The 12,391-nt window shown below is 35.8% G+C and overlaps 1 protein-coding gene across 1 annotated transcript in view; it reads right to left on the reverse strand.

The window, feature by feature from the left end:
- The window catches only part of TTC39C (tetratricopeptide repeat domain 39C), a 38,647-nt gene that overhangs the window by 7,784 nt on the left and 18,472 nt on the right, over positions 1–12,391 (reverse strand). The window contains exons 6-10 of the mRNA XM_075744235.1: positions 11,052–11,220; positions 3,341–3,434; positions 2,381–2,488; positions 1,732–1,841; positions 935–1,058 (exon numbers count right to left, since the gene is read on the reverse strand). Of these exons, the coding sequence (XP_075600350.1) occupies positions 935–1,058; positions 1,732–1,841; positions 2,381–2,488; positions 3,341–3,434; positions 11,052–11,220 (605 nt within the window). The remainder of the gene's footprint in view (positions 1–934; positions 1,059–1,731; positions 1,842–2,380; positions 2,489–3,340; positions 3,435–11,051; positions 11,221–12,391) is intronic.

Consider the following 12,391-nt stretch of genomic DNA (forward strand, 5'->3'; position numbering starts at 1 on the left):
AAATGCTGCAATTTATTGTTAAGTAAATCTAATTTTTAAGTCTCCATTATCTTTGGAACTAGAAAACTAGGGATTTGAATGTAACCCACTGCCATCACACAATTTAAATGGACAAATTATCTTAAATAAAAACCAGAAGAAAACCCCAAAACTAGTCTTGACTCTCGACTTAAAGACTGGTCGTTTTCTCACTTAACATAAAAATGATGTACAATTCCCAAAAGTTCACAGTTACAGGAAAAAAAGGAAGTATCTCAGTGGCAGACATTCTTTGCTTTATTTTGATGGGCAGATAATGACTTGAAACTGTTTGCATTCTGCAAACAAGACTGATCTCTGGATGGATGGAGAAGTACTGAAAACTTCATGCCAAACACTGTTACTGTAAGCTTCATGTGACAGACATCCAAAGACATCTGGAGACTAGGAAAGAGGCAACCATAAAATGCTCCTTTCACCACTAAGATGGTGCCAGCAGCCAAGATAAACACAACCCTTATCACGTCACAGGTGACCTCACAAGCTACGTATTTCCTCTTCAAGGAAACTGGCATGCAGAAATGAATTGGTAGGGTTTTTTTATTTTGTAGCTAGGTTTAAATGAGTTAAATTTTGCTTAGTGACTTTGAACAATAACTATTACACTTTTTCATTTTAAACAATGGGCAAACACAAACGATTAAAAAAAACCAACTATATGCAGGAAGGCAGTTAAACTTCTCCCACAAACCTATAACAATGGTAAAAATGAAGCATTAAGCCGAATCTTAATGGGTCATTATTCTATTGTTACTCAAACTGTTTTGCTATCACATATGCATGCAGGTTTAAATTTTCATGCTACAACAATCATCTAGTCCACACAACAGAAGAAAATTACACATCTCATTTAAAAAAAAAAAGTAAATAAATAAATCAAGGAACCATATTATACCTTGGCTCATATGCTGTAAGTTCGAGAGGGAACAGTTTGGAAGGGCTTTCCATAAGTACAATACTTCAATGGATGCCAGGACACAGAGCTCTTTGGTGGGCATTTGTTTTCTAAATCTATCTGCCTGCAAAATGGGGAGAAAGAGGGAAGGGTGATTTGTCACCTGTCCTTTACAGGAAGCATAATGTTCACAAACAGTAATTCTGTTTCTTGAAAGCATCTAACAATTTTATGAAAATAAAGTTGGTGATAACTCAGCTTAAAGACTTTAAGACTAAAAAGCAAAATCCTTCAATTAATTTAAGGGCTTATGTATCGATCAGATTAAAGCTTCCATGTATGCAGCCTAGATTTGGTTTATTTTATTGCACAATCCCAAGTACACACTGACTGGATGCTGAAACAGCAACATCTGCAAGAGCATCAGTTGGGAGCTATTTTCTAGACGACAACTAGCTTTCAAAAAGAACTAAGGCTTTGACAAACAAGACTAGATAAAAAGGAGTAAGAAAGGCAAAACTAGAAGGAAAAGTACCAAAGTAACTACGGCATCATGTATTTTTATTTTTAATGATTGCTTTACTTGTAAAGTGAATAGCTAATACACATTTCTTTTGCTCGGTCCTTAAAATACATGACACTATTGTTTTTCCACCTGAATCCTTCCCATTAATTCTACAGAAGCAACATATGAGAAAACAGATACATCCTTCAAAAATAAATACTGGTGAAGAATCCAACAGAATTGCCAAATGTAATTACTGTACTGAAACAAGTCAGCCGATGTTAAACCAAACCTTTTTCACTGAAAATTGTTCAATTTGATTGTTTTTTCTTTTGAAAAGCTTCTGAACTTCCTTGAACACATTCTGAGCACCACTGACATCACCAGTAGCTCCTTGACACACTGTAAAGAACACAGAAATAAAAATATGTTAACACTACTGGGACATGAAACAGGAAAAAAGATTAGATATCACACAGTCGCAGGAAAAAAAAAAACAAAGCTACACACACTCCCAGAAAGGATCTAAGACTGGGGATTTGACAAACATGCAAATACCAACTCTCCCAGGTACCCTCTGCAATAATTAACAAGTCAGTACTTCTTTTTCATACCTATTAAAGGAACTAATACCACCCAACCTCTAAGGATTTATTTTATTTATCTTTGCAATACATTGTTATACGACCTGTCACTGCACTGACAATTGTAATTGTATCTACATCTAGAAGGAGAAAGAGAGAAAGTACTTATGCACATGCATGCATGCATACATTATACAAACAAACAAAATTATGTTAAGTCAAGTCAGGCATAAAGCCACACAAGCAGCAGGCAGTGTGGAAGTCACTATGTGCACTAGTAAGTTTCCCAAAACAAAACAGTGCCAAAACCTCAGCACACCACTGATTTATCACTTATCCAACACAGAATATACTCACCTGCCGTTAAATAAGCATAGTAGCACTGGGACCACCTGGATTCATTTTTCAGCCTTTCAAAGGATTCAAATGCATCTTTGAAATTCATCTCTATCATGCTGCACCAACCTAAAAACAAGACTAATTTAACTTCAGAGAAAGGACAGTAATTCAAATTTGGTGCCAACATTACTGAAACAGACAGTCTGTTACGAGACCTGGAGCTAGTTTAACAATTACACCAATAACTGGAAAAGTTAAAACCAAAACAAGTTAATGACATACAATTAAAGCCTGGCTAAAATTTACTGGGACATGTCGAATTATAAGATTCCACACAAAACAATGGATCTACTTCAGAGCAACAACAAATCTATGCAGACACTAAAAACTCCCCCCTTTTTTTTTTAAATTTAAATAGTATATTTTGTAAGATTCTGAAACTACAAAGCTATTACTTGCTCCCTTATCCTTCCCTACTATGACAAGATCCTTTAATGAGACACGTTTAAAGCTTGAAGTAACGCATCTTCTCCACTCTAAAGATTTGTATGCAAACTAAGAACATATAACATATATTGCTATATGGAAGGAAATGAAATATAGGTCCTGCAAACTGTGAAGCTTCACTAGACTGATCAGATTTTGGCACAGAAATGGTGATTCCACAGACAAATCAGATGAATGAATTTCTAATTTTAAATAATATTCTGTAGGTGAACAGTTTGCCCTTGATTCTATAGCCTACTCTCTGATTTTGCATCACCTTGTCTTTGCAGAAAACTTGAAAATTATGAAAAATTGTTGAATTCTACTTGCCCAAACAAGAAGACAGGATTATTAACATAATCCATCTAAGACAAAGGCCAGTATTCTAAAACCTTTTAAAAAATCCTAATAAAAATAATCTGGTTTGTTTATTGAAGTTGCTAGTCTAAACTTGAAAGTGAGCTATTTATAGTACAAACATATCCAACTTACCTATTTCATATAAGCAGACATGTTGAATCTCCCTTTGGTCTGTTGCAAGTTCCAAAGCAGTATGAAATGAGGTCAAGGCACTATTGATTTGACACTAACAAAAGTGAAAGAAGAAAAAAAAAAATCAAATGTCTGAAATTTAAAATTTGTTGGATATTTTGATATAGAAATAATTCAGATTTCTGTTAATATGTATTTAAAAATAATTATATGCTTAAAAAATAAATTGAAGCGTCTTACGGATTGCAGACTCTAGTTTGATTAGATGAAAGAGGTACAACATCCCATTGAGAAGAAAACCTCAAAATTCATTTTAGACTCCAGATTATTTAAACGAGCTAAACCCAACCACAGAGCTAACAGTTTGAAGGAGAAAGGCTAATATTAATTCAATACACCAACTCCACATTGCAATTCCTTTTGTTGTCTTCCCTCCTCCCAGTTCTCTCGACCTGATCACTTTTGAATGGAAGTACAGGCAAATTATGACAGAGCCTTTATTTACAATGATAAAGGAGCGTCTTAAAGAGGTCCCATAGTGAACAGATTTTTCCATATATTTCATATTCATGACATGAAACATAATACAAAAGCCAACTTATAAAAGACAACGGAAGTAAGAATCACTAATACAAAGCAACTCAGATTTATATTTAAAGGAAACTTTAGACAAGAATGCAAAGCATTTGCTTGCAAGGTACTAACAATCAGTTCCACCATGTGCAGCAGTAAAAATTAAAACATATGGTAAGAAACTTGCACTCAAAGTCATATAAAGAGAGAAATGTAGAATACTACAGAGTTAAAGGGGGGGGAAGGGGGGTAGTAGAAGAGTTTAATAACGTAGTAACAATCACCAATAACTCACAGCCAGCTCAGATCATCTCTCAATCTTAAAAATCAGTGGCTGTATTCCTTCCATTTGCTATTAAGTCCAAAATGCATTGGTTTTGTGCAATAAGCTTTTGAGTAATTTCATTTCTACTCTTATTAGTCATTCCATCTTTAAAAGTCGTATGTTTTTAGCATCTGCCAATAAAGTTTAGCTTTCTACACAGTAAGGGTATCTTTAATGTTTCATTTCATTTATTTTGAACTTTTTCATCTTTTTCCACACTTTTCACCACTTTAAGCAACAGTTAATAGAGGATTCATGAGTGCTGCATGACATGCAAGAAGATAAAAAGGCATATGAGATTAAAAAAACATTTCGATAAAATCATTAGTTACCAACAGCTTAGCAAAAGAGAGGCTGACAGTTTTGTAAGAACTAGAATGATAGTTCTTTTGACTACCTTAATTTCTAGTTTTCCCAGTCTAGGATGGGACTTCTCCATAACAATCATCATAAAGGACAGGATGCAAATCAACATTTAATTAGTTTCATACACAGACACACTATATATCCCAATATGGCCTATACTCACTTTAATAGTGTTCCTGTATTTATTCTCACACACAATTATAATAATTTATACAACAGAATAATCTTTAAGCCACTCTCTGCTGGCTAAGCATGTTAAGTGAAAGAAAGCCTTGAAAAAGCAAACCTGTTATCTATGCAAGCATAAGTGAATTCAAAAATTCCTGCAAAAATCTGCAGCATTGTATCTTAAGACCACACACAGAGCTCTAAAGTGATTTTATTAGATTTTCTTCTTTGTCTCATGAGGGAAAACTGTTTTAGTTGCTAAGGAACAATTTAACTATAAATCATATCTATTGCATCAAGACAATACAACTGCCAGCAAAGTGATCCACAGCTGTACCAATATAAACAGTGTACACTCAGAAAATAAAACAGTGATTAAGACTAAGATGCTTGTTGGTATGACAGAAGACTATACTACACAAAGACAGGTGAGTTATATTTGCCCTCAAAGTTACCAGGAAGCCTGAACAACGTACATCTTTGTTTAGTTTTGTAGCAGCACATTCTCTCCACTCCACTGATGCTGCATCACCCCAAACATGACTTCCTGGAAAATAAGTGTTATGAGCCCAGACTTACAGAAAAAAAATAATTAAATAATGTCAGCTTAGAACTTTATCTTTGTGCTAAGAAGTTTAGAAGTTCAGTAAATCTATGTTTTGAATGCTTCTGAGAAAAATGAAGAAAAAAACCCCAAACAAAACAAAAAACTCACTAAATATTTAGTCCTCTGTGACAATACTCTGCCTTCTAAAAACCTAACAACTTGAAAATATAAATCACTTATTTGTAGGGCATGTTATTCCACACAATGACGAAAGGCAATTACCTCATTGTCTGCAATGCCATACACCAGCCTGGGGCAGCACATGGAATACTGACTACCTAGTAATATACAAGTCCAGTTAGTTGAATACTCAATCTTCTATAATCCATTTCTCTAACTGTCTAGATTTTGACATCTGTTTAAGTTTTCCTTAAGCATCAAATTCAGTAAGTATGTTTCAGAGACATTTCTTAATAAAGTTTCAGTCATCTCCAGGGATTGTGACAACATGCTGGAATGTGAATTTCTACTCTTAGTATTAATTCTTAAAATAAATTAATTACTATCTGTTTACCATTTCAGAGAATAAACAAAATTATAAAATCCCAAGAATCTGCAAGTATAACATCATGAAATTGATGTTCCTGAGATTTAAAAATATATATATGCACATACACTTGTAATTCCTCAACAGGCATCACTCATGCCTCTCTTGGACATAATCCAAATACAAAAGAAGATTAATCCATAAAATGTGCAATATACAGAATTACATAACCATAAAGAAGGTTATTAAAGCTAGCATGAGAACCATAATCTTCCATTTTTTGACTTCAGATTAAAACCAAAACCACCTCAACCCACCAAGCATCTACGGAGATTCCTGAGCTGACAAACATTTCCTCCTCAAGTTGTTCTGAAATCTCAGGACACTTTCTCTCTCCCAGGACCTCTCTCTTCTCAATTGACACTATGAATTTGTAAAGCTTTTAAGAAGTCATGCTCATAATTAAGGGGAAACCAGTAAACAATACCTACAAGGAGACAATTTACACTGGAGGACACTATATAGGAAATTTCAAAGCCTGTATTTTCTCTTCCATAATAGCAACCTCCCCATTTTTTTCCCTAGACATGCCACAAAATTAAAATAGAGTAAAACTAGGATCCTGTATTTTATAGCCTAGAACAAGTGCTGCCCAGGGAAGTGATCAAGTCACCATCCCAGAAGATATTTAAAACAGTCATAGATGTGGTGCTTAGTGACATGGTTTAGTGGTTGGACTTGGCAGTGTTAGGTTTATGGTTGGACTTGATGATCTTAAAGGTCTTTTCCAACCAAAAGGATTCTAAGTAACTAGAGAGGCCAGCACAATTCCTGAAAATAAATCTTGACACTATGCAAGCTCTGAAAATTTACTTACTTATGACATCACTGTGATTTTATTCCAGAAAATTAATTTAAGACTTTTCAATGCTTATTATACTCTTGCCCTCAGTCTACTTTCTGTGCCACACTCTCCCACCCCTAAATAAGAATGACACAACTGATACCCAGATATCTACAAAAGGTAACTAAAAAAAAAAGCAAGAGTACTTGTCAGCAGTATATTTAAGCCCGTGACACCACTGCACGTTTTCACCAGGCCTGCACATCAAACACACAGTAGCACACCTGAATGTACCACCGGTGGTTTGCCTGTCAGCTGAAGTATTTGGCACTTTTTCCTTCAGACTCTTACCATGTACCTATACCAACTGAACTCTATAGATCAGGCCTCAAAACCTGAGTTTTTTGTCCCAGCCCCAGAGATTTCTTGTTGTTTATATATACACACACGGAGTCTGTTCCAATCAAAAGAGAAGCAATCTTGCCCAGTTCACGATTTTGTCAAACACTTTGTTTTTGTTTTATACACTTAACTGCTCTCCACATGAAGCTATCGATCTATTTACTGGGGTAATGTGCACTATTTAAAAAAAACAGATGGAGTTTTTTTAAAAAAATATTGCAGATTAGGAAAAAAAAGTAAAATTGCAAGCTAAAAAGCACAAATACATAAGATTCAGAACACCACCTTTTACTCTGCCCTCTCCCATGCTACCACCATGCCCACCTTTCACTACTGGCCACAATACCACTCTTGAATGGTCTAAGTTACAGTTTTAAAAGTAAATTGGTATTTATTAACATAATTATAATATTAGACAAGACACATTTAGCAAATGGATGGCAACATTTTTATTTTCACAGTAATTAGAAAGGCCCAAGGGTATAGCCAGAAATTCTGGATTTCAGACCAGTGGGTTTCAGCAGCTATTATACTAATTACATTTTTAAGTACCCTTCAGGCACAAGTATAAAAGCATTATCCTCACTTGTTTTTAGCAGCTTAAGCTTGCATGAAACATCATTGTCAGCTTTAGTGGAAAGTATTTCAAAGATAGAAATAGTCAGGCATTCACAGAGTAATATTTGTGAGGCTGAATACATACCATAAAATCACAAGTCAAGAATAGCAATAGTTATATGCATAAAAACAGCCTAAGTGAATTATGTAAAAGTCAGGAAAAATACTACTTTAAATACACAGTCTCTTAACCTACTATTTGAAAAAGCAACATTTGACCAGCCTACCAGTGCAACCTTTGACTTTCTGGTGCACTTTCATTTCAGCTTTCTCAGATCATCCTCCTCTCATTTCCCTCAACTCACTTCAATAGTATCCAAATGCTTTCAGACTTCATTTCCCAAAAACGTGAATCTGGGAAAAAAGTTGAAAGATAATTTGGTACACATTTATAGTACCTATACTTCTACTTCCTAGAAAACTGAAGTCCGTTAAGGCTTTTAATGACTAATATTCATACATGCTTTTTGGAACACAAAGCATTATACAGCCACATGCTCTTCGTTTGTCTTTCATAGCCCTGTCACTGTGAAATCTTCCTTCCTCCTCAACTGCCTGCCCTGGCAATTTTTTCCTTTGCCAGATTTGTGTCTCACTGTCCAGTCTCGCACTACTGCTTCTGCCTGAGATAAGTTTCTCTGCCGCCAGGTGCCCATGGCTGAACTGTGCTCCTTACTGTTGCTTTTCTCCATAGAAAAAATACACACATACTCAGCTCTGTGTGTGCGTATACATGTTAGCATATACACACACACAGACTTGCTAATAGAAGCAGAATATACCATCAGCTTAAAGTTACACAAAAATTGTAGGATTAAAGGCTATAAGAATATCTGATGGACTGAGTGCTAGTAGGCTTTGTATTAGAGCCTACAATGATCATTACAGATTCTTATTTCCAGAACACACAATCTCTTCGGTATAACAACATATAAACTGCCTTTCATCTGTGTACAATTAAATTTTATGACAGAATTGTTAAATGATGACAGATGTTAAAGGCTATAAAAGATACAATCTTTAGCTCAAGGTATACTTGAAGTGCTTACAGGCTAAAGCAGAGACTTACCAACTTCAGTAAGCCATCTCAAAATAATATTTCCATGCCTGGCAGAAAGAATTTAAACCTGCCTGTGCATTAATTTCAAAGAAAGCCATATAAGCACTTCATAGGTTTTGCAGGAGCTCCACTCAGCTCCCTCAGAGATGAAGTAGAAATTACTACTCAGCACATTAATTTGTAATTGAAGAGTGTCTGTACACTTCTGTTTCAGAACGTACAAGACCAACGCCCGGATTTGGGACATGAGTAACTACAAGTGTATTGTGCAGAAACCCAGTGCAGCTCCCCATGCCATTGCCACCAGTCAGACATCTGCCCTCGCTATTACATCAACAACATTTGAGCAAATTAAGCTTGCAAATTCTTAACAGAATCTACAGAAGAGCTTGAGACAGTGAACCAAAACAAAGCAAAGCCAAGCCTCAATGATACAGTATCACTTAGAACAATGGAATGACGGGGGGGGGGGGGGGGGGGGGGGGGGGGAGGAACGGGACACCAAAACAAAAAGCAAACAAGCAAAAACAAAACAAAAAAGCACTCCTGAATGGAAACGCTCTCATGCAAACAAATACGTGAATAGGGATATTTAATTCCTGTTCGCAACAGGCTTTCTGCTGACAAAGGGTATGGCTACATAGCATAATGCATGGCATTCTGCCTGCCTCAGCTAACTTTGTTAACATGGCCAGACTGTCTCTGGCACAAACTATTTCACTATGAGCTAAACTTTGGTGTCTATACATAGCATCATTTAATCATAGAATCTTTCAGGTTGGAAAAGACCTCTAAGATCAAGTCCAACTGTCAAATGCACAATACTCTAAGATAATAGGTAAAGAACTCTGCTTTGAAACATAACAGTACTCCAGAAAGGGACTGACTACACAAAACTGACTCTCACCCCAAACATATCCTCTGTATTTACACATAGAAACATATACTCAGTTTATTGACAACTACATTTACAATTTTGCCCTAGCTTGCCATGAAAGCCAGAAGAATCATATAACAGTTGAATTTTATTCCTCATGACACTGAACATGAAAAAAAATTCCAAATACCAAGTCATACTCTGGCAATCAACATAGCTACATTTTCAGCTGCACTTGCATTCATTTTGTAGCTATTCCTAACAAATTTAATTTTTACTACAAGAATGGAATATGCACATAATTAAACAAAGACCAGTAAAATCTTTCACACTCAGAAACAGCAATACTTCCCAAAGACTGACAGCTTGCCTGTGACAGTGCAATTCCCCAAAAGCACTTTTGCTTTCAGAAAGGCAACAAAAAAAGAAAAACAATATCCAAAACCCATCAAAGAATATGCCTGCATAGCCCGGTAGGCCACAGAAGTGTGCCTCCATCCCCCTGTTCTGTAACTATTGCTACCTCCCTCAAAATATTAAGTTGTATTTGAGAGAGTTAACTGCAAACTCTAGCAACGAATGACCATCTATGTTAAGATACAGATTAGTTCTTGTAATTATGATGTTGAGATGAAGGGTTTGAACATTCTGGCTTTGTGCTATTGTGCTGGGTTTTCTTGTTAATGTAATTGCTCTGGAAATACTCTGGTCTGATAAGACCAGCAGCTAGGAACTGAGTAGTTAAAGTACTCATCACCATCTTGTATTATCACAAATTCTTAAAGAGTAACTCACCCAAAACCCATGAGGCTGCTGCGATGTTTGAATAACACTCTACAACAGCATTCACAAACACATTTTGAGTGAATACATTTCTGCTTGGGTCAGACCTCACCCTTAGCAAAAGAAAATATCCTGGTTTGACTTCTTAAAAGTAAAAGCAGTTATTTAAGGGAAATCATTGCAGAAAATTAGCTGTATACGAAAAAAATGCATAAAATGAAAAGGGGAAGATAAATGCTATGTACTCAGCAGATAATACTCAGATTTTAGCTTGACAAGCAAAACTGAAATGGCTATTTATACCACAAGAAACTGGTAAGTGACCAAAAGCACTTCCTTTTAGCACAGAGCTACAAATGTATCAAGTAGTTGAAAAAGAATATCAAAGTGCCATTAATTCAGATAGTAGTGGAAGAGCAGGCTTAGCACATGAACTTGAAACTAGGAAGGAGTTAATCCTTTCTTCTTACTTATCTGCCCATGTACCTATACCTTTAGTCACAATTTGCTGAAGCTTGCACAGTTCATTCACATTAGAAAAACATAAGAGAAAGGGAAGAAGGGGGAAGAAATCAGTCAAGAGGAAGAAAACATGTGGTACCTCTAATCGCTGTATCCTTCCCTTGAAGAACATGAACAGAGAGGAATTTGGATAAGCAGATTCTTTTTTTGCAAGAATTTCTTTCGCCTCTTTCAACCCTGCCTTGTTATCACTGCCATCAAGGGCAAAAAAGGGACGAACAACTGTGTGGTACCACAATAGAGCTAATCTAAAAGAAACATAAGAGTAAAAAAGATTACAGCTCATAAACAGAAATTTAAGAATATCATTCTACACAGGCAAATTTTTTAAACAATTCTGAAAGACAAAAAGAAGGTATGAAGCTTTTCTTATACAACCTGGTTTTAAAACAAACACACTACTATTGCCATACATCAACGTATCCTAAAACTGCACCTGAATATACAATCCAGTGCACATTACCCAAAGGTACAATCAAGCTCATAGCATCAAAGCAGTTGAGCCTTTAGAACTTTGTAGATTTTAAAAAAAGAAAAACCCACAGGAAAACTTTGAAAATTAATTGTTCATTGGGGGGGGGGGGGGAACCCAACAAAAAACCCAAACAAAAAAAACAACAACAACAAAACTAAACACACATCAGCAGACACACTTGAAATCATCATCAAAAAGAAATACATCCAGTGCTCGGAAGGGCAGACATCTACCTGACCTACATCGTTCCTGGAAACAAGGGCAGAGCACAAAAATTTCCAAGACCATCTGAAGGAGGAAACACCCCCAAAAATACCTTTTTTTTTTTTCCTCCCAGAAAGGCAAAACCACAAATCAACAGGAACATTTAATCTTAAGCTTTCTTAACCAATCAGAAATCCTATTCTTCTCCTCAAGCAGAAGACACTTTACCTCTGCTGTCAACGTTTCAAAAAATGACATCTGATGGTACTTGCAGCAGATCCAGGAATGAAAGCATTAACTTGGAGATAATGGAATAATAAACCCATTTATGTGGCCAGTTTAAATTAGGTCTGGCTAACCTTTCACTTGACAAAAAGACTGAATGCTGTATGAAGGTTTGGGAAAAAAAGTACACAAAAAAAAAATACTCTTCTAAAAAGACTAGAAGGGAACATCCCATTTTACTCAGATGCTAAAATTAAAAATACACTGGAAAAGATCTTTGGCTAATAGTAAGGATAAATAGCCAAGTTAGATCAATTACTCATACAAAATAGTACGTTCTCCATAGCAGAGAATATAACTTGGGTAAATTTACTCAGCCTTTGGGGGGTGATTTCATTTATGCTGCTGGCATATAAATTACTAGGCATTTGAACAGCAGGTACTGAAGAATACAGCAAAATACTGACACAAACCCCAAATACATGTCAATAACTAACAGCAGAGAGATCTCATAC

The sequence above is a fragment of the Balearica regulorum genome, chromosome 2 (assembly GCF_011004875.1).
Source record: "Balearica regulorum gibbericeps isolate bBalReg1 chromosome 2, bBalReg1.pri, whole genome shotgun sequence".
Classification (NCBI taxonomy): domain Eukaryota; kingdom Metazoa; phylum Chordata; class Aves; order Gruiformes; family Gruidae; genus Balearica; species Balearica regulorum.